The 21,385-nt window shown below is 33.0% G+C and overlaps 2 protein-coding genes across 3 annotated transcripts in view; one reads left to right on the top strand and one right to left on the bottom strand.

The window, feature by feature from the left end:
• Positions 1-1,544: 1,544 nt before the first annotated feature.
• LOC134680904 (14-3-3 protein epsilon-like) lies at positions 1,545-11,172 on the top strand. The gene is made up of 5 exons (XM_063540197.1): positions 1,545-1,741; positions 6,639-6,838; positions 7,381-7,487; positions 8,226-8,569; positions 9,534-11,172. Exons 1-5 carry the CDS (start codon positions 1,678-1,680, stop codon positions 9,587-9,589), a joined length of 771 nt encoding a protein of 256 aa, XP_063396267.1. The 5' UTR covers positions 1,545-1,677; the 3' UTR covers positions 9,590-11,172.
• A 4,654-nt stretch (positions 11,173-15,826) lies between these two features.
• Positions 15,827-21,385, bottom strand: part of LOC134680903 (probable RNA-binding protein 19) — a 37,881-nt gene continuing 32,322 nt past the window's right edge. For both annotated transcript variants that reach the window (XM_063540195.1, XM_063540196.1), the window contains exons 23-27: positions 20,942-21,077; positions 20,287-20,403; positions 19,507-19,612; positions 17,053-17,176; positions 15,827-16,080 (exon numbers count right to left, since the gene is read on the bottom strand). In XM_063540195.1, coding sequence (XP_063396265.1) covers positions 16,013-16,080; positions 17,053-17,176; positions 19,507-19,612; positions 20,287-20,403; positions 20,942-21,077 — 551 coding nt within the window. In that variant the 3' untranslated portion in view covers positions 15,827-16,012. The remainder of the gene's footprint in view (positions 16,081-17,052; positions 17,177-19,506; positions 19,613-20,286; positions 20,404-20,941; positions 21,078-21,385) is intronic.

Below are 21,385 nucleotides of genomic sequence, written 5' to 3'. Positions count from 1 at the left end.
TTTGTATTCGAGCGTCACTGATGAACTTTGTTTTGTAGACGAACCACACGTCTGGCCGCAGCGTTAATATATAAAATTTCAATCCTGGTATCTATGATGAGTTTATTTACACTGGTCTGATGCCACTGTTGGTGGAGTTTTAATTCCCCGAGGGTACCACCAGCCATGTATATAGTCAGCACTTCTGTGTTGACTTGAGTTATCATTGATATGTTCATAATTATAATTTAACTGTTAACAAAACTTTGAATTTTTGAAATACTTAAGGCTTTTCCATCTCAGGAATAGATTACTTTAGCTGATCTTAGCTGTATTTGGCAAAACTTTAAGGAATTGTTGGTCCTCTATATACTCTTTGAACAACGTCCTTTGTTTAGCCTTTTTAACATGTTGTATTCGAGCGCAACTGATGAGTCTGTATAGACCAAATTAAAACGCGCGTCTGGCGTAAACTATAAATTTAAATGTTCAATCCTGGTATCTATGATGAGTTTATTTTAAGGCTGGACACAGATTTTAGGCTATCACATATAGAAGCTAAAAGGATGCGTTTAAGGTGGTAATTAAAGTAAATTACCAGGCATAAAAGAAACTCGGAGCACTGACTGCCAAATAGAAGATCCGCTCCAGCTATGAATATAATCGGCAACCATCATGTATCTGTTTCCCACATCATCATGATCATAGGGCGGATCATAATATTGCTACTTCTAATATACCTCATATAACGGAATATGGTTTCCAAGTAAAGTTAAAATAAAGGAATATTAAGAAGCGGGTTGGGACAGAGGTCGATCCCTAAATAAAACTATAAAGAGTTAAATATGATAATATTTTACTGAAAAAAAACTCAGAATTCGTGACTAGGATTTTGTAATCTTAAATAGATTCAGCATTTGATTGAAATGCATGAAGGCTTTGACAAAACTGCATTCTAAAAGAGATTATTCACTGAAGTGTACGATAAGATAGACCATATATTATAAAGTTCCGTGATTTAAGTTGCCTTGAATTGACTATGACACGAGAATAAGACACATGACAACCGTTATTAGATCTGATTAATCAGATTGACTAAAATTTGCCGACCAGCTTGAACCGGAATTGATTAGCAGACAGTTTTCTGACTAACATTTATTTAAAAAAAAAACACTTCTCCGCAACATGTTTTCCATCTGCTCAGTCACTTTTCAAGTTAATGCTTTGACAATACAAAAGCTGCATATCTTCAGAGGGTCCTTCACGAAATTGACATTCCAGCTGACAACCTAGTTAACGCAACCTCCTCCTGCGTGGTATTTGTTAAATTGAAAAAACTGTGAACAGCAAGATGCGAAAAAAAATGCTAGAAATGATGTGTCTATAGTTGCTTTTTATCTTTTTAATAAATTACGTTGTTATGAAAGAGATTTTTTGACATAAATGACTAAATTTGTACATTTTTTGCATTCATATTGAAGTCAAGGTCAAATTGACAATCGTAAAATTATTAATATATCGTACTACGTCCGTGTGCAAATGGTGAGTAAATGAATTAATCATGAATGGGCTTGTTCCCGCGCATGGATACAACCGTTAGTAAGGAACTACTTTCATTGGCGGCATCGGCCATTTTAGAACAGTTTACGATAGTAATTTACAATCTTTCTGAATCTTTGGTAAATTGTGGTCATCGAAATGGCTGATAGAGAGGATTTAGTTTACATGGCCAAGTTGGCTGAACAGGCCGAAAGATATGATGGTATTTATTCGTTTACGATACATGTCAACGATTCAATCAAAATATGTCGGCTATCTTGCATTACTTCCTCTCGCATAATTTAAGACGAGGAAGCAGTTAAAACTTCTAATTTATGCCTCTTAATTACCTTTATGTCTGATATTCTGATTGCATGTTATGTTTTATAATTTACTGGTTTATGTTTTAAACTGTAATTGTCCGCAGAGGATAATATTTGCAGTTGTGTCCATGGATATTGACATGACACTGACGGTCGCCATTTTGGGTGATTCTAGTTGTTTCTAAATGCAGATTTTAAATATTAAATGCCAGTAAACTGTTCTAAATAAATGTAAAATATGCACTACGCCCATGTATCGTTAGGTTTCTTGAAGTTCAATCTACCAATTATATATTGTTTTGCAATGGTGAACATTGGAAAATCATTTGAAATGTATTACACATTTGAAGTTTGAACAGTCATTCTTTAAACTCCCAGACATATAATTTAATGTTAAATGGTGTACCCTTCTGACTGCTCATAATTCAAAGAGTTTTCCTTACATGTGTATGATATAATTTTCAATCCCCCTGTAGACGAGTTATAACTGTTGATTGTAATAATAAAGGAAATAAAACTTGAAGGAGTGGCCTCGGTAGAACTTAATCTGCAATTTTTTACTATTCCAAAAATCTTATTTACTATTTCAATTGTGTGATGTTCTATAAATAATGCATCTATAGACATACCGCCAATCCTGAAATATGTCCTGTCAAAAATTGGTCATTGTATAGTCAAACGAAACGTCTTAATACCCTTTATTGGGTTTGTCACCATCTTTTCTAATAAACATTGATGAAACAACTATTTGGTAAAAATCTTAGGCCCAAAAGATGTTCACTCAATGATTGTCCAACCAAAAACTGGTCTTGGATACCATTTTTGTTCGCTGTAATACACCTTATCGCTATTTCCGCTTGACCCGAGAATCTGTTCCGCTTGAACTATTGGCGTCATACAACAATCACTTTTCCATTGTGGCGTCAGACATTTTGAATTATGACGTCAAAATTTTACGGGACCCTGTGTGATGTCCAGTAATGGCGGACAAATAGCGATAAGGTGTATAGAAGTCCATCACTTCTACCCCATATGTACATGTAGTGCAGATTTGTCCAGAAATTGTTATGATCTTATTGGTAATATTGACCGGCTAACTTTAAAATGTCAACTTGAGTTAGTGAGCTTATCTTTTGGTTGATAAAATCGAACCATAAACTCTAAAGGAAACATTTATGGCGCTGACAGTTTAACCTTTAAAAAAATGCTTATAGAAATCAATGCAAGCAGGCAAAATATAAATCATGATCAACTGACTATTTTTGCGGTATGTACATGATGTATAAACAGGAACCAAACCTATTTTTATTTTTTTTGTAAGCTCTAAAAGTCTTCACTATGCACTTTAGTTGTTGGGAAATTTTTGTATTCTAATGAACATAAAAAACCCCAATCATAATTAATTCTAGGAAGCCTATAGAGCTTACACTGTTGCCACTTTTAATATTTATTACAAAATAAAAAGATTTCTTGTATCCCTACATAACCCAACATAGTCTTCACACATGGCCACAGACTCTGCATCCAAGGCTTGTTAAATCATCTGTACAGGCCATAAGCATCTTGACTAAAGTTATATGAAAAAGCGAGACCTAGCAATCCTACATTCAGTCACCAACAGTGTCCACAAATATTCACACTGTGGTTATAAGTTTTTGAAATTTAAATAACTTTCTAAAACTGTCCTGGATTTGTACCAAACTTGGACAGAAGCAAGTTGATGATCATAAGATAGTATCCAGGGATAAATTTTATAAAAAATAAAATTCCATTCTGTAATTTACTTATAAATAGACTGTTTTTCGCTAGGAAACAATACATTCACTCTGAGGTTAAAGTTTTAAAAAATTTAATTACTTTCTTATATTTTCCTGGATTTTCACCAAACTTGGACAAAAGCTTGTACAGTACATTCCGGTTATTTGCATAGCCTATTTGTCAGACGAAATTATGCAATAAAGCGGAGTATGCTTATATCCGAAATGACAAATTACGGAGTCAAATGACATCGATAGTGCAGATCAGCAAAGAAGAAAGATGTACGTCCATAGTCCACTTACAACATAATGAATGCTTATTTATTCTAATAAAAGTTATTTGTCTACTGTCATACATTTTATTTCATTGTGTATTCTTTCAATAAAGTTTATAAACACATTTTGTTTTTGTTTATTTATGTACCGACTTTTCCTTTACCTGAGATACGATAATAAAATTGTTCTAAAATTAGATTTGTTTCTATGACCCGGATGTACAAATTAAATTGTTACGCTTTGTTTAAAACAAACTGTTTAACAATACTACAGTTTATAATCATTGTAAACAATAATTGTGTAATGAACTGCCTTTGATATTCAGCATTTACCAATTACACAGTGATGTGACACTGTTACTTTAACACCGCTAGTTGTGTTTATGCAAAGCAGTTAACAGGTGGTGGGGCCATGCACGGGTTATTTGCTGGACACGAGTGTTAAAAGTGAGAAAATATAATAATCAGAAGTTAATTTTCTTTTAGAAAAATATTAAAAAGGAAAGATTGATGTATAAAATTCTTCAACCATATATAAATGCCCTGTAATATTTAACATAAATGTAGATCACCCAAGCTGAATTACGAAATTACACATTGGATAATGATCGATAATTAGCAGGCGTTAATGTTTTAAAAATTCACCCAAAATATAATCTATGAACAATGTTTGAAATCCAATCAATAATTAACACCTTTTGAGATAGAAGATCATAGAATGGTTGTGTTTTTACAACAATCAGCTGATTGACATTTTTATGACCTCGAGGCTTAAAATAGAATATGGGAAACTTTACCTGTGTACACATCGAGGCCTTTTCTATAATCATATAAACACGAAAGCTACTGTTTTAAAACTTTATTTGAATAACACACAAGTAAATGTGAAATAATAATAAAAATTATGATGCATTCAAGAAAAATATACTTACCAAATTGCCGTTTCCGGTCAAAAATCTCGTCAGTTTTAACTCAGCATATCTAGCTGGCGATTATTTTCTATGCAATAAACCGAAATGCCACTTGTAAGGCTATGCATATAACCGGACAATTTAACATTAGGTGAATGGGAAATGGTTTTGTGCAGGAGAAAAGTATGCAATTAACCGAATTATGCTATTAAGCGGTATGCAATTAAGTGGAATCGACTGTATATGATTTTATAATTAAAAGCTAATATTTAGAAGGATATTTTGTCTTGTTTATCTGTATTTTACTTATAAACTTATTTTTCTTCCAGTTTAACAACATAACATAGTCTGCACTCTGCAGTTAAAAATCTTAAAACATTTGTTAGATTCACAACTATCCTGGATTTTTCGAACTTAGACAGAAGCTTCTTACAATCAAAAGATAGTATCGAGTGGAATATTTTTATTGATTTTTTTTGTTCGTTCGCGATTAATAGCAAAAGTAGGCGAGACACTGGGTTCCATGGAACCCTTACAAAGTTTTACATGTATGTCTGTCATATATAGGTCTTTGTTGGTCTAAGGTTTACGTTTTACGTGCCTGCTGTAGCACATGGGGCATCAAGTTTAACTGCTCGTAGGTCCTGAAACTGGTTTCTGTTCTTTAACTTTAGTTTGCCTCAGCCTAATTCAATGAAACTTGTACACAAGGCTTTTAACAGCTTTAAACATGATCAGGTTTGAATTAAGGTGGCATCAGTTTAATATTTCTTGAGATATAGATATAGGAAGATGTGGTGTGAGTGCCAATGAGACAACTCTCCATCCAAATAACAATTTAAAAATTAAACCATTATAGGTTAAAGTACGGCCTTCAACACGGAGCCTTGGCTCACACCGAACAACAAGCTATAAAGGGCCCCAAAATTACTAGTGTAAAACCATTCAAACGGGAAAACCAACGGTCTAATCTATATAAACAAAACGAGAAACGAGAAACACGTATATATTACATAAACAAACGACAACTACTGTACATCAGATTCCTGACTTAGGACAGGTGCAAACATTTGCAGCGGGATTAAACGTTTTAATGGGCCCAAACCTTCTCCCTTTTTCTAAAACAATAGCATAACATCACAACATATAAAAACATACGATAAAATATTGTAAAATATATGTCCAATTACAAATGGACAAATTGCGGAATATTCATTTCTGTTCTCACTTGAGTTTACCTCGACCAAATATGAAACTTATCAACAATGTTTATTACCACAAACTCCTGATCTAGTATGTGTGAATGTGTGTAGCACCACTTAACATTATTCTTGAGTATGCCTCTATATAAGACCCCAAAAAAAATATGTCTGTTTTCTAATTTTGTTTTGCACTCCCTGTCAGTCTGCAGTCAGTTAAATGTCATGTTTGGTTAGGGTCCTGTACCCCAAAATGATGTAATCTCTTCAAAGAAGCTTTAATTGACTTATCCTTCCAGTGTTGCATTTTTGAAACCTTATGTAATTAATTGTAGCACATTTGTGCTGGGAGCAGTCATTTTGATTGTTTGGGCATGGTAAGATACAGATGTTGATCGGACCGGAAACGATTTTTTTCCAGAATTGAATAAATATCTAGGGTTGAGGGTTTTGAGTCAGGGTTGGTCGGAAATGTGAAACTGACTTATATTTTTTTTAGCCTAACTTTAAATGTAACCAGGGGAGTTTCCATTTAGCTTAACTAGCATACTATATTTGTTAAGGGGCCAGCTGAAACTGGCCTCGCTTAAGTTATTTTCTTAGTTGTAGAATAGCCATATATATATATTTAGCATTGAAACCATTTTTTTTACAGAAATGGTGGAATGTATGAAGAAGGTTGCACAAATGAATGTGGATTTATCTGTAGAAGAAAGGAACCTCTTATCTGTAGCATTTAAAAATGTAATTGGAGCAAGAAGGGCATCATGGCGGATAATGAGTAGTTTAGAACAAAAGGAAGAATCGAAAGGGGAAAGTGAAAAGAAAGAACAAATGAAAGAATATAGAACTAAGGTACAATAGAAATAAATAAGTCAAACTTTGAAGCTTAAATATGTTGAGTCCATGAAGTTTAACACTTCAGATTCTGCAGGTCTAATTTGTTAGGTACACAATGTTTTAGAATTACAAGTTGCACAATTTATTCATACAGCAAAAAACAGAAGTGCAGACTTAAAAAAACATGATTATCAGAAATAAGTATTGTTTTATCTCAAATTGTGACCATGTACAAATATAGCCCCCAGCTAAACAACATTTGTTCAGTTTTGTTTTGTTGTACTCCCACATTCTTTTATAACACAAGATCAGTGTACAAAGGAAGTTGACAGAAGTTTTCTGAAAATTGAAACTCCTTATGTTATAAAAATCAGATCTTTTACTTTGTCCTTTATGTAGCACTGTTGTATAACTTTAGATCTTCACTCTCTAACATTGTTCAGTCCAAAATTGAGTTGGTAGATATCTAGCCAATTTATGGAACCACACATATATTTTTATTTTGCCTTAAATAAACCTCATTCCAGGTTAGCCTTTACGTTTTATTTCTTTTATAGATTGAAGAGGAGCTTAAAGGCATTTGCAACAGTGTTTTAGATATATTAGATAAAAATCTGATCCCACAAGCAACAAATGGTGAATCAAAAGTATTTTATTATAAAATGTGAGTGTAGTGTATTATAAAGTACTAAAGTAGTGGATTAAGAATTTCCTGCATATTTATCATTTGGATTATATTTTGTTATGGTAGACTGAAGTGACAGATTGCATTACGAAATAAACTGAATGTTTATACATAATCTTCCATGATATAGATTAGACAGATATATTGAGGAATCTTAAAGTACAGCGCAAGTTTGTTTTTATTGTTGGTTTTCAATTTAAAAAAATATCTTTCATAATTGTATCTGACCTATGCATACATACTGAAAGTAAAATAATGTAAAACAAATTTATTTAATTCTAAAGAACATTTTCATGATATTCACATGTAAACTACATGTATGCACCATTAATTGAGCATTTCCAAAATTACTTCTGCTGACAAAAAGTTCACTCGATTTTCTGTGTGATAGTCAGGTGATGTACATGTTAGGAAAGTGAAATTGTGAGTTTCATTCATTCAGGTTTAAAATGTGTTTTCAAACAGAATGGGTCTAGAAACTGAAAATCAATACAGTATACATGTACACAGTTTAAAATTCTTCTTCAATGTCCATTAATTGCCATTGAAATGTAGATTGTTGACAACTTTTGAGTGGTTTATGCTACCACTTAGCTCAGTTTGAATATTCTATATTCTATTCAAAACACCTTGTGCATTCTACATAAATCAAGATACATGTACACATTGATGTATGCATTTGTATTGTACTGTAAAAAACAACCTATACATTTTCAGGAAAGGAGATTACCATAGATACTTGGCTGAATTTGCTACAGGAAATGATAGAAAGGAAGCTGCAGAAAACAGTTTAGTCGCCTATAAAGCTGCTAGTGATACAGCTCATACAGATCTAGCACCTACTCATCCTATACGTCTAGGTTTAGCACTGAACTTTTCTGTGTTCTATTATGAGATCCTAAACTCGCCAGACAGAGCTTGTAGGTTAGCAAAAGCAGCATTTGATGAAGCTATATCAGAATTGGATGCTTTAAGTGAAGAGAGCTATAAAGATTCAACGTTAATAATGCAGTTGCTAAGAGATAATTTAACACTTTGGACATCAGATATGCAAGGTGAAGGTAAGCATTCAACCAAGACGTAACAGTAGAATATATTTCTTTATTGAATTAGAGAATTGTCCCATTCTATAGTGGGAAAAGAGTCTGGGGTAAAATAGAATGACTAAGACACATTGAGAAAAACTTTCATTCATTAAAAAAGTCTAATTGATTTTGATATTCTTAGAATTAATAGGACTAGAAAAGGAAAAATATATGGGTGGCCTAACCAGACAAACATTACTGTTCTCTAGCTTCTATTCAACTTGAGTTGATAGCAGACTTATAATTATCCAAGTAATGAATATAGTATTGCTAAATGGATGGATTTGAAAGTTCACAAAGAAATTGAGTACATATTTTCAAACCAGTTTTCACTTGTCAGACGAGGAATGTGATTATTGATTTGTTGAAGTATTAAAGTGACGCCAGCTGTTTCCATGCAATAACTTAATAAGAACTTTTTAATTGATGCTTTTCAAATTTTAATATGGTGTTGCTGATGACAAAATGGAGGTAAACCTGGATATTGACAAATCTTTTTTTTTTTGTCAGAACACTTGTTCTAAATCCGTGTCAAGTTTGATTGTGTTGTTTCTAAAATCAAAAATCCAAACAAATGAAGGTGTTCACATATATAAAGAATTATTGCTAGAAGTAGAACTTGAGGACCTCCTCTTCAAAACAAGTCGAAACATATTCTCAATTGTCAAGAATAAAAAACATAAGCAAACGAATGAAATCTTTTTCAACATAAACAAGCAGATGTGCTCAAAGCCTTCATGAAAACTCCCTTGATGCTGAAGTGATGTAAAGCTAAAGCCAACACCAATCATTGAAAATAATTTTTTACTACTTGTCTATTGATGTGTAAAGATTGAAAGGGAAACTTGTTTTAACAATCCAATCACATTCATGTATTTGTATTTGTAAATTTGCAAATCATGTAAAAACTTTTGTTAAACTATACAATTTGTTTTTGCAGATACAGAACAGAAACAGGAACAAGTACAAGACCTAGAAGGAGAGGATGCATCATAAGGAATGTAGTGACCTAGTTAACGATGAATTATTCAAATTTTTATTAAATTGACACATTAGTGTGATTGAAGACATCATCTGTATGGAAATGAGGAAAAGGTCACCTGCTTACGTCACATGGAATAGTTTAAAAAAGACCATATTCCTACAGGTTGTAACTGTGACGTACCCTGTATTGCCCCCCATTTGTAATCTTTCTTTGTATTGTTCAGAAATCTCATTAGTATGTGAAGCATGGAATATTTGTCAGCTATAGATTTTTTTTCAGTGCACATGACTCAATGTACTTTTGCATTGTTGTCGATTTAGCACCTTGAAAGTAGCTATCATTTACTTTATTTTATAATTTTCATATTCCCTGTGTCTATTTGAAGTGCTCTATCTTAGTTGCATAGTATTCCATGCTTCTTTCTGGTCTTTTTTGTTTTTTTATCAAATACCTTTCTTTAACAGTAGTAGGTTATTTTCATTGCTTTCGTAATTGTGCTTTGGAAAAATGGTGACTTGTTGTATACTAGTAAGAGGACCAAATACTTTCATCTGTGACGTTTTTGATACTATTGTGACACGTAACCTAGATTTGGAAAAGCAGGTGTGTATTTGAACTTTTTTTTGTGGGGATATCTGTGACATTATTATTGCGATATTGTCAAAATGCATGATATATATGTGTCCATTTATTTATTATCAGAATTCAGACAGTTGTAACCAGGTAAATTGATGTTGAAATTCTCTATTCTACTAAATTTTTCATGTTTAACAAATATCTATTCCCCAAATCTGTACCTCCAAATTGAAATTGAATATTATAGTGCTTATAAGAAGGAAAGCAGTTAAATTTGAAATCTGGATGTATTTTGATTGGAATTAGGCCAGTACACCTAGAAAATATCCTAACGTCATCTTTATCATGTTTTTTGACAAAATCCTTGTGCATTTCGATTGATATTCCTTCTTGTTGAGGGTTGAGATATCTCTTTACCTGGATTAAAATTGTAATATCTATTGTTCATATATAGTGTAGACAATTTGATGGAGTTTATTATATTTATATGTACTTTTTAATTAAGTGTGAAAAGGAAACAGTATTGGATGTTTACTTAAAACAGCAGCACACAATGTTGTACCTCGTTCTTCTCCGTAACAGCAGTACAGTGACAGTTCTGAAACATCGCTAGAAAATTGGCTTTTGGAAGAAAAAAGGTGTTTGAATATTAATTGACATGTAGACATTTATAAATGGAACGTTGAAAACAAACTTTATTCTTGAAATGTTACCATGACAATCTGGAAATTCACTCTTGTGGTAGAAATTATTTGAAACAAAAATCTGAACTAATTAAAACCTAACTGTAGTTATGAGTGATTTGTTAAATGATCTGATATAATAAGAGAAGATAATTTTTGTGATTATTTTTTATATTGTTTGTTTAGTCTGGCTGTCTGGTGTTGTGATCAAATCTCACAATCTTCTCTCTCTCACCATTATTGATAGTTTCAAAGCATAGATTATTCTAGATAATACATTTATATATGATAAATTTGTAAAATGTCATGCTTTTAACAGTAAAACATGCTGATCATTACTGTGTCATGTCTATCTGCTGCATTCTGGAAAATAAAGATAATTAGAATATGGGGTAGACACTGAAGAACTGGCAGCTAGGTATTACTAGCGAGCAATAGCTCACAGATTCACTTGTTGGTATTGGGACTTTATCAATTCAGGGAGAAAATATTGTCACTATAGAGTTGATTGAATTTTCAAATAATGTTCAAATGTAGATACAAGAAGATGTGGTATGAGTGCCAATGAGACACCTCTCCATCCAATTCACAATTTCTAAAAGTAAACCATTAGAGGCAAAGAAGTCTTCATAACAGATCCTTGGCTCACATCGAACAGCAAGCTATAAAGGGCCCCAAATATAAAATTGAGAATGGAAATGGGGAATGTGTCAAAGAGACAACAACCCGACCAAATAAAAAAAACAACAGCAGAAGGTCACCAACAGGTCTTCAATGTAGCGAGAAATTCCCGCACCCAGAGGCATCCTTCAGCTGGCCCCTAAACAAATATATACTAGTTCAGTGATAATGAACGCCATACTAATTTCTAAATTGTACACAAGAAACTAAAATTAAAATAATACAAGACTAACAAAGGCCAGAGGCTCCTGACTTGGGACAGGTGCAAAAATGTGGCGGGGTTAAACATGTTTGTGAGATCTCAACCCTCCCCCTATACCTCTAACCAATGACTATATACAAAAACAAGAAACACTTTTGAACCACATCAACTGAACATCAGGTTCTTGACTTGGGACAGGTGCAAACCAATGCAGCTGGTTTAAATGCTTTTATAGGTACCAACCTTCACCAAAGAAGACACATGATCATTTGCATTATTTTCAGCTAAGAATAGAAAGATGAAAACATTTGTAAATTAATTTTGAACACGTTCCAATCATCACAATTAAAACATGGAAAAGTAGTTATTGGAAACGGAAAAATCGTGTAGTAATGCATATGACAAACAAATACAGTACTTCTGAGAGGGTATGAAAATTCCAAAACTTGCGTAATCAATTTTTATGTGATCTATTATGTTACAAGAAACATTCCAAATTATGAAATACTTCTATTGACTTGCGCACCACTAAAACCAGATGCTTCGCAGGGCGTAGCTTTATACGACCGCAGAGGTTGAACCCTGAACGGTTGGGGCAAGTATGGACACAACATTCAAGCTGGATTCAGCTCTAAATTTGGATTGTGATTAAATTGTTGACACAGCATAGGTTTCTGACACAGAATGAATGTGTTCTAATGAACTTAAAATTTTTGTTTTCTCTTAGAGCAATTCACTATGCTGTTCAATATTAATCCTCTCAAAAAAATGTTTGAAGAAATTTTCTTTTTATTTATGAAATTTCAAATGAGAAAAATTGAACCCAATTTTTTAATCACATCCCCCTTTCCCTTATTCCAAAACTAATCTCAATTAAAATATTCTAATGGAGTTTGCAACAATAACTACTCATTTAAATACATTATAAAATATTAAGATGTAAAAAAAACTGCTTGTTATTACTGAATGGTAAAGATTATTTAAATTTACCAGTTGGTAGTAAAAAGTGAATATACATTGTATATTGTATATAACAAAGATTTAAGTTGATTCTGGACAAAGAAAGATAACTCCAATTAAAAAAAATTCTTGCAATAAGATATTTCTTGCTTACTATTTTGGACAAAGAAAGATAACTCTAATTAAAAAAAAATTGCTATTTCACAATATTGTGAAATTAGATATTTCTTGCCATTGCACAATACTGTGCAATTGGAAAGACTTGCTATTCAACAATACTTAATATAATAATTTTAGATCCTGATTTGGACCAACTTGAAAACTGGGCCCATTATCAAAAATCTAAGTACATGTTTAGATTCAGCATATCAAAGAACCCCAAGAATTTAATTTTTGTTAAAATCAAACTTAGTTTAATTTTGGACTCTTTGGACCTTAATGTAGGCCAATTTGAAAACGGGACCAAAAATGAAGAATTTACATACACAGTTAGATTTGGCATATCAAAGAACCCCATTTATTCAATTTTTGATGAAATAAAAAAAGTTTAATTTTGGACCCCGATTTGGGCCAACTTGAAAACTGGGCCAATAATAAAAAATCTAAGTTAATTTTTAGATTCAGCATATCAAAGAACCCCAAGGATTCAATTTTTGTTAAAATCAAACTCAGTTTAATTTTGGACCCTTTGGACCTTAATGTAGACCAATTCAAAAACGGGACCAAAAGTTAAGAATCTACATACACAGTTAGATTCGGCATATCAAATAACCCCAATTATTCAATTTTGATGAAATCAAACAAAGTTTAATTTTGGACCCTTTGGGCCCCTTTTTCCTAAACTGTTGGGACCAAAACTCCCAAAATCAATACCAACTTTCCTTTTATGGTCATTAACCTTGTGTTTAAATTTCATAGATTTCTATTTACTTATACTAACGTTATGGTGCGAAAACCAAGAAAAATGCTTATTTGGGTCCCTTTTTGGCCCCTAATTCCTAAACTGTTGGGACCTAAACTCCCAAAATCAATACCAATCTTCCTTTTGTGGTCATAAACATTATGTTTAAATTTCATTGATTTCTATTTACTTAAACTAAAGTTATTGTGCAAAAACCCAGAATAATGCTTATTTGGGACCTTTTTTGGCCCCTAATTCCTAAACTGTTAAAACCAAAACTCCCAAAATCAATCCCAACCTTTCTTTTGTGGTCATCAACCTTGTGTCAAAATTTCATAGATTTCTATTAACTTAAACTAAAGTTATAGTGCGAAAACCAAGAAAATGCTTATTTGGGCCCTTTTTGGCCCCTAATTCCTAAAATGTTGGGACCAAAACTCCCAAAATCAATACCAACCTTCCTTTTATGGTCATAAACCTTGTGTTAAAATTTCATAGATTTCTATTCACTTTTACTAAAGTTAGAGTGCGAAAACTAAAAGTATTCGGACGACGACGCCAACGTGATAGCAATATACGACGAAAATTTTTTCAAAATTTGCGGTCGTATAAAAAAAGGTCATGGTCGGATTATACCTGCCAAAGATGCACAGACCAAATACAGTTGAGAAAATTATCTTTTGTACAAAAACTTGATATTGGGCAATGAACTGAAAATAAGGTCACGGTTCTGTGATATAATTTTTCACCAAACTTCACTGTTTTAGCCACTAAAGGACAATGGAAAATTGTACTCTTCATTAACAGAATTGCAACCTATACATGTACACCCTACGTAACATTACATAAACCAAATGGGCGGGAGCCCTTATGGCTACTGTATTTGATATATAATGTTGACACTAGGTCAAGGTAAAGTAAAAAATTGCTTTACATGCAAGAGAACCTTGAAAGGTAGGCCTATACCAAAAATATCCATCCTATTGCATATAAGAAGAGAATTTTAAATTATAAAAAATATTTTTAAAGGTCTGAATCGTGAAACAATGGTGATGGTGGACATGCAACAATATTCATAATATATGGCATCCAGAGAGTCATCATTCTGAAATACATTGCATTTTGGTTGTTAATTGAAGCTGCCACTGGGGGAACAGTGTCTCCAAGTCTTGCTTGCTGCAACTGAAATCAAAGGGTTGAAAGAAATTGCTTCACATATTTTTGCTGGTCTTAAATATATATTGAAATAGAAATGTATATCATTGAAATTCTCATCAGCACCAAGAACTGCAGGTTATGATGATTATCAAACCATCTAGGTACAGGTTTTATAAAAACAAGCTATATTATGGCACAGTCAAATAAAGCCTGCTAGAAGTACATTCTTTGCACTCAATATAGACTAAATATATTAGTAAAGCACCATAGATTTTGAAAATAACTCTCTTTTGATTAGGTCAGTTTTTCAGATACTGTTACATAGTTTATAGCAATAGGACAACTAGATAAGTATGAAAGTCTTTTACAACACATAACATTGACAATAATCCATTAAAATGAGCTCCAAGTAGGATAACTCTGAAAAACAGATATGTACACCTTACAATCAAACCATTCATCAAATATAGTTGGCCTACTACTTATCGTGTATATGAGAAACTGGCATGTTGGCCCTGTGTTACATGTTTGTTTTTGTTCATTATTTTGAATGTCTGTAGCTGGCTTTGCTGTAATGGCTTTGTTCATTGTTGAAGGACATACTGTAGATTTTAATTTCTGGGTCGTGTGGTATCTTTGGAGAGTTGTCTCGATGGAAATCATTACCTATCTTTTTATAACTGATCTCACTATTACAAGGAGGTGTTGACCACTCACAAGGGTCCAGCACGGCCAGAATTTAAACAGATTATTGAACCATAAAAACTAGCTCAATGACACACAACCATATATTCCTTAGAATCCATTCACCAAATATAGTTGATATGCAGACTTTTCAAAAAAATCGTAACCATGATCACTTATCCATGAAATATTGTCAAGGTCAGGTGAACCCTTTTTGAAAATCATGCAGACCTTGCAAAGTTCCAATATATCTGGTTAATGACAAAAAATAACTCTTCCATAGACTAATACTATCAAAATAATTAAAATGAGAACGACTTCTAAATGGTGGAAGGCATCATTTAAACTATGTGCCACCCAATGTTGCATAAAATGGAATAACATATAGACCAAGATATGCAACTAAAATTCAATTTTTATTGACAAGTTTTAGTCACATTCAATATCTTCCACTTGACAATCTGTTATTCTTGTTAAATGTCCATGAACCCATGTATGCAATACTTCACGTAGAAAATGATGGTTTTTTTTTGTAAAATTTTTGTGCAGCATTTACATTGAAGTTTTTCTCAAGCGTTACAATCAATTTTCATTTCAATTCTGAAGATTCCAACTGTTCCATTATACTTGATTTCTTCATCTTCTTCCTTGGACCATCTACAAAATATGAATTAATTACATACAATTTGTAAGATTTCAAATTTTCATTGACACAAGAATATTACTTTTAAAAACAAATGATATGCCACAAGAATGGTTTTTAACAAAAATCTACTTCAATGCGGTTCAGCTTATCATGAGGACCAGAATGTTAATTTGTTCTATTGCCATAAATTCTGATTTTTTTTCTTTTTCACATTTTTAATTGTTAAATGAATTTCAATGTTTAGGCATTTACAATTTAATTCATTGAAAACAATGTCAAAGAAATTAGTGTTCTGAAGAATAAAAAACAATTTGCGGTGGCGAAACATATTTTGTACCATTCATTTTAGAAAAATTGGATGATCTGCATAGTTAAACAAACATGAACCCTCCAGTATCAAATGTCTCATGCATATTTCAGAACAATCACTGGGAATAGAAGAATCAATACCAAATATAAAATCACCATTGTATCTTTTCAAATATTACATTAATAATCTACTAACTTAATTATTTAAAATGTGCAACTGCATAAATAACATGATGCTAGTAATAGATAACGTTATAAAATAATCAAAGTCATCAAAAATTAACATATTGTTTTAAAGTAATTTGAACTATAAATCATTTTCATATTGATCATGTTTCCTTTATTTTTATTATATCATAAGGACCCTTTTGAGATACTAGTACTCAAATAATTGATTAATTGATGGGATTTATTTCATGACAGTCATTTTGTATTGGTGAAAGAAGTTGGAGTGTCTGGAGAGAACATCTGATTTTGGTACAAAAAGTCATTGGTGGATCCAATCCAAGGGGGGGGGGTTCGGGGGGTTGGAACCCCCCCTTTTTCAAATGGCTGGATCTGTCCCTGAAGTACATACATGTAAATACAACCCCTCATAGAAAAAAATGCCTCACTGGTGGAGGGGGAACATAGTATTTTCTGCTTCAGCCCTTAATATTTTAATCCCAACATACCGTCATGGAAATGTTCTGCTGTCTTTTTACGTAATTCATCCAAATCTTCAGCACTCTCAGCCCATTCTAGAACTAAACGTCTACCATACAAATGAGTACTATGACACAGTGCTGCAAATGCTCTCTGTAAAATTAACATAAGTTCTATTCATTTTAAAGTAAAACAGATTATTTTTTAGACCTTTAATTTAAGTGGTGCAGAGGTATGTTTAATTTCTGCAACATCAGACCAAAATAAAAGCCAAATTGTTTTCTATGAACGAAATGAACAATGGTTCTGATCATTTTGCTAGAACATTTGTACACCTCACTCCAAGGAGAGTTGCATATTGGTTTACTTTTTTGTCCATAATAGATTTCAGTCACAGATTTTTGATATGTATCAAACTTCATCTGGTTTATATACATGTGCAAGCATGTGACACATTTTCAGTATGCTTGATATTTTACTTCCAATTTATTGAAAACTTGTACCTCTTAAAAGTTCATAGAGTCAACAATTTTGAAGGACAATAGCCACAACTTAGATGGACAAAAGCCACTACTTAGATGGACAATAGTCACAACTTTGAAGGACAATAGCCTCAACATAGATGGACAATAGCCACAACTTAGAAGGACAATAGCCACAACTTAGAAGGACAATAGCCACAACTTTGAAGGGCAATAGCCACAACATAGAAGGACAATAGCCACTTCTTAGATGGACAATAGTCACAACTTTGAAGGACAATAGCCACAACATAGATGGACAATAGCCACAACTTAGAAGGACAATAGCCACAACTTAGAAGGACAATAGCCACAACTTCGAAGGGCAATAGCCACAACATAGAAGGACAATAGCCACTTCTTAGATGGACAATAGTCACAACTTTGAAGGACAATAGCCACAACTTACGACAATAGCCACAACTTAGACAGACAATAGCCACAACTTTGAAGGACAATAGCCACAACTTAGATGGACAATAGCCACAACTAAGAAGGACAATAGCCACAACTTAGAAGCACAATAGCCACAACTTAGATGGACAATAGTCACAACTTAGATGGACAATAGTCACAACTTTGAAGGACAATAGCCACAACTTAGATGGACAATAGCCACAACTTAGAAGGACTATAGCCACAACTTAGAAGGACAATAGCCACTACTTAGATGGACAATAGTCACAACTTTGAAGGACAATAGCCACAACATAGATGGACAATAGCCACAACTTAGAAGGACAATAGCCACAACTTAGAATGATAGCCACAACTAAGTTGGACAATAGTCACAACTTTGAAGGACAATAGCCACAACTTAAATGGACAATAGCCACAACTTAGGACAATAGCCACAACTTAAATGAACAATAGCCACAACATAGAAGGACAATAGCCACAACTTAGATGGACAATAGCCACAACTTAGAAGGACAATAGCCACAACTTAGAAGGACAATAGTCACAACTTTGAAGGACAATAGCCACAACTTAGATGGACAATAGCCACAACTTAGAAGGACAATAGCCACAACTTAGAAGGACAATAGCCACAACTTTGAAGGGCAATAGCCACAACTTAGATGGACAATAGCCACAACTTTGAAGGACAATAGCTAACAATACACCTACTGAATAGAAAGGAAAGGATATGGAATATCCATCCATGACACAAAATCATTAAGCACAAAACTCAATAAGCAGAGGAACAGAACTTGTATTGCTGTTCTTCATTTTAAGTCACAGTGAGGCCTTCAACACTGAGCAGAAAAGTCTAACCTCACAGCAAGTTTAAAACGGCTCATAGCACAGGTTTGGGCAGAATTCCTTAAAAATTAATTTGTATCTTTTCCAAACAAATGATAACCCTAATTGCTTTATTGCAAACCCTTGTTTTAACCAAAATTTGGGTAAATCTGTGGTAAACTGATACTAATAATCATATTTCCAGACTCACAATTTTTTTAACTGATAAAATTACACAAAACTGATCATTCAAAAGAAAGTGAATGGACATTCAATTCAGGAGCATGATAATGTATGACTTGCAGTTTATCCAATAAGCTTTTTGTTTATTGCTGGTACAATTTGGTCTTATGTTGTTCAGTTGAATCATTGTCCTAGGTTTAGGGGAGGGTAAGGCCCCATCTTACATGATTGACTCGTCCCATAGCAGGAGCCTGTAATTGAGTGGTTGTTTGTTGCTCTATACCTTAGTTGCTCTTCATTATTTAATTGTTTTGTATACCTTTCAAGCCATTAGATATCTCACTTCAAATATTTTGCATGTGCCAAATTGGGACCTTTTATAGCTTGATATGAGGCACAAGTTTCGCTCATTGTTGAAGGCAGTCAAGTGACTTATAGTTCCTTTCTTCTATTTCACTTGGCTCTCTGGAGGATGTTGTCTTATTAACAGTCATCAATATCTTATTTTCATACAGGACTTTTGAAAATTCTTACCTTAGCGTCCTGTCTGGTTAAAAAATCTACAAAGCCAAATCCCCTATGTGATCCAGTACCACTAAGTTTCTTGGGTAATCTGACAGACTTCAATTCACCAAACACTCTAAAAGTAGTAGCAGAGATATATATTACAATATGATAACAAAACATGCGATTTCAACCTACACACATTTATAATATTTGGTCTTTTAAGACATACATGTAAAAGCTGACATGTATACATATTTAATCAAAATGAATGGAAAAATGACAAGATACATTTCTGGCTTACCGGTATATATAATTAGGAGATGTGCTATTATTACAAATGAGACAACTATTAATTTATAATTTACTTGTTATCTGTCAGTGTTTTCAGCTTGTAATAACCAGATGCTCAGCAGGGCACAGCTTTATACGACCATAGGGTTCAAACCCTGAACATTTGGGCAAGTATGGACACACCATTCAAGCTTGATACAGCTCTGAATTTGGATTGTGATTAAATAGTTGAAGACGACGCCAATGTGATACCAATATACGACCAAAAAGTTTTCAATTTTTTCAATTTTTGTCGTCGTATAAAAAATGCATGTCTTTATTAGAAGGCAAGGTTATAAAATTGCAGTTGTATTGATAACCAAAGCATTCCTAGACTGCTGGATACGTTCTGTTGTCCATTTTACCAGAATTAACTTTGTACTGCCGAATTTTATAACCAGTTTCGTGTTATAAAGTATGTACTGGTTGGTGCATTGTACTTTAAGCTATGTTATGTTTATAAAATTCTGCACTTACTTAAAAAGCTCATATATTTCTCTCCGTGTAGCTTCAAAGGGTACATTCCTTACTAAAATCTTAGAAGTTTTGATTTCTTTCTTTGACTGTTTCTTTTTTTTCTCTACACCTGGCTGACTGCAAACATGAAATTATGAATATATTAAATAAATAAGTTTTTTGTTGGCAATTAAAAACATGAATGTGCATGTAGTACACAGATGCCTTTACGGGCACTTTCATTTTCTAAGTTCAGTGGACTGTAAAATAGGGGTCATAACTCTAATTTGGCATTAACATTAGAAAGATCATAGCATAGGGAAGATATGTACTAATTGACTGTCTAATTCTCAAGTTGACTGGACTTCAACTTCATCAAAAACTTTAATCTGAAGGGGGACAGACAGACAGACAAACTGATGGAGAAACGAATGGAAGGACAAATAGACGAACCAACCAAAAACAGACTGAAAACATAAATGACCATTAAAGGGGCATGATAATTAAAAATAGATTCAAATTCATTTGCTGATGTTAACATGAGATTGATTTGTATATGGTGTTTAGAAAAAGAAAGAATGTATTTATTTTAATGGCACAAAATTCCTATAGATACACAATACTTATAGGAGAGAGAAGGTTGTACAACCATAATTGATTATAATAAGTATATTACATGGTAGCTTTGTTTGAAATTTTCAGTTCTAGCTGATGACCATCTAAATCAGTATGTTGCAAGATTTTCATGGCCTTTTCAGCACTCTGTTTTTTCATATACTCCACAAAACCATATCCCATTGATAGAAATTTTCCTGAAAAATAATAAACATTGATAGAAATTTTCCTGAAAATTAATAAACATTGATAGAACTTTTCCTGAAAAATAATAACACATATTGGATGGTAGACAAAAAGAACTGTCCCTTTACATGTCTAAAAATTGGCCAAATTGATATGATGCCATGTAACCATAGTTATAGTACTAGTAACAGGTAAATACTTTTTCTCTTTATTTTTATGAAAGTTTTATTTATAATGTGAAGCTTCAGGCTATACATGTAATAAATGAGACAACCACACAGAGCACCTTTAGACATCTTTTGGACAACATAGAGTCAAT

The sequence above is a fragment of the Mytilus trossulus genome, chromosome 8, assembly GCF_036588685.1.
Source record: "Mytilus trossulus isolate FHL-02 chromosome 8, PNRI_Mtr1.1.1.hap1, whole genome shotgun sequence".
NCBI classification, from domain to species: domain Eukaryota; kingdom Metazoa; phylum Mollusca; class Bivalvia; order Mytilida; family Mytilidae; genus Mytilus; species Mytilus trossulus.
This window is presented reverse-complemented; position numbering and strand designations above follow the sequence as displayed.

What these genes read in the sequence shown, in the direction of transcription:
- LOC134680904 (XM_063540197.1), top strand. Translation starts at nt 1,678, where the DNA reads ATGGCTGATAGAGAGGATTTAGTTTACATGGCCAAGTTGGCTGAACAG. An exon ending in AAAGTATTTTATTATAAAAT is followed by an intron (nt 7,488 to 8,225) that starts GTGAGTGTAGTG and finishes ATACATTTTCAG; the next exon opens with GAAAGGAGATTACCATAGAT. An exon ending in ATCAGATATGCAAGGTGAAG is followed by an intron (nt 8,570 to 9,533) that starts GTAAGCATTCAA and finishes TTGTTTTTGCAG; the next exon opens with ATACAGAACAGAAACAGGAA.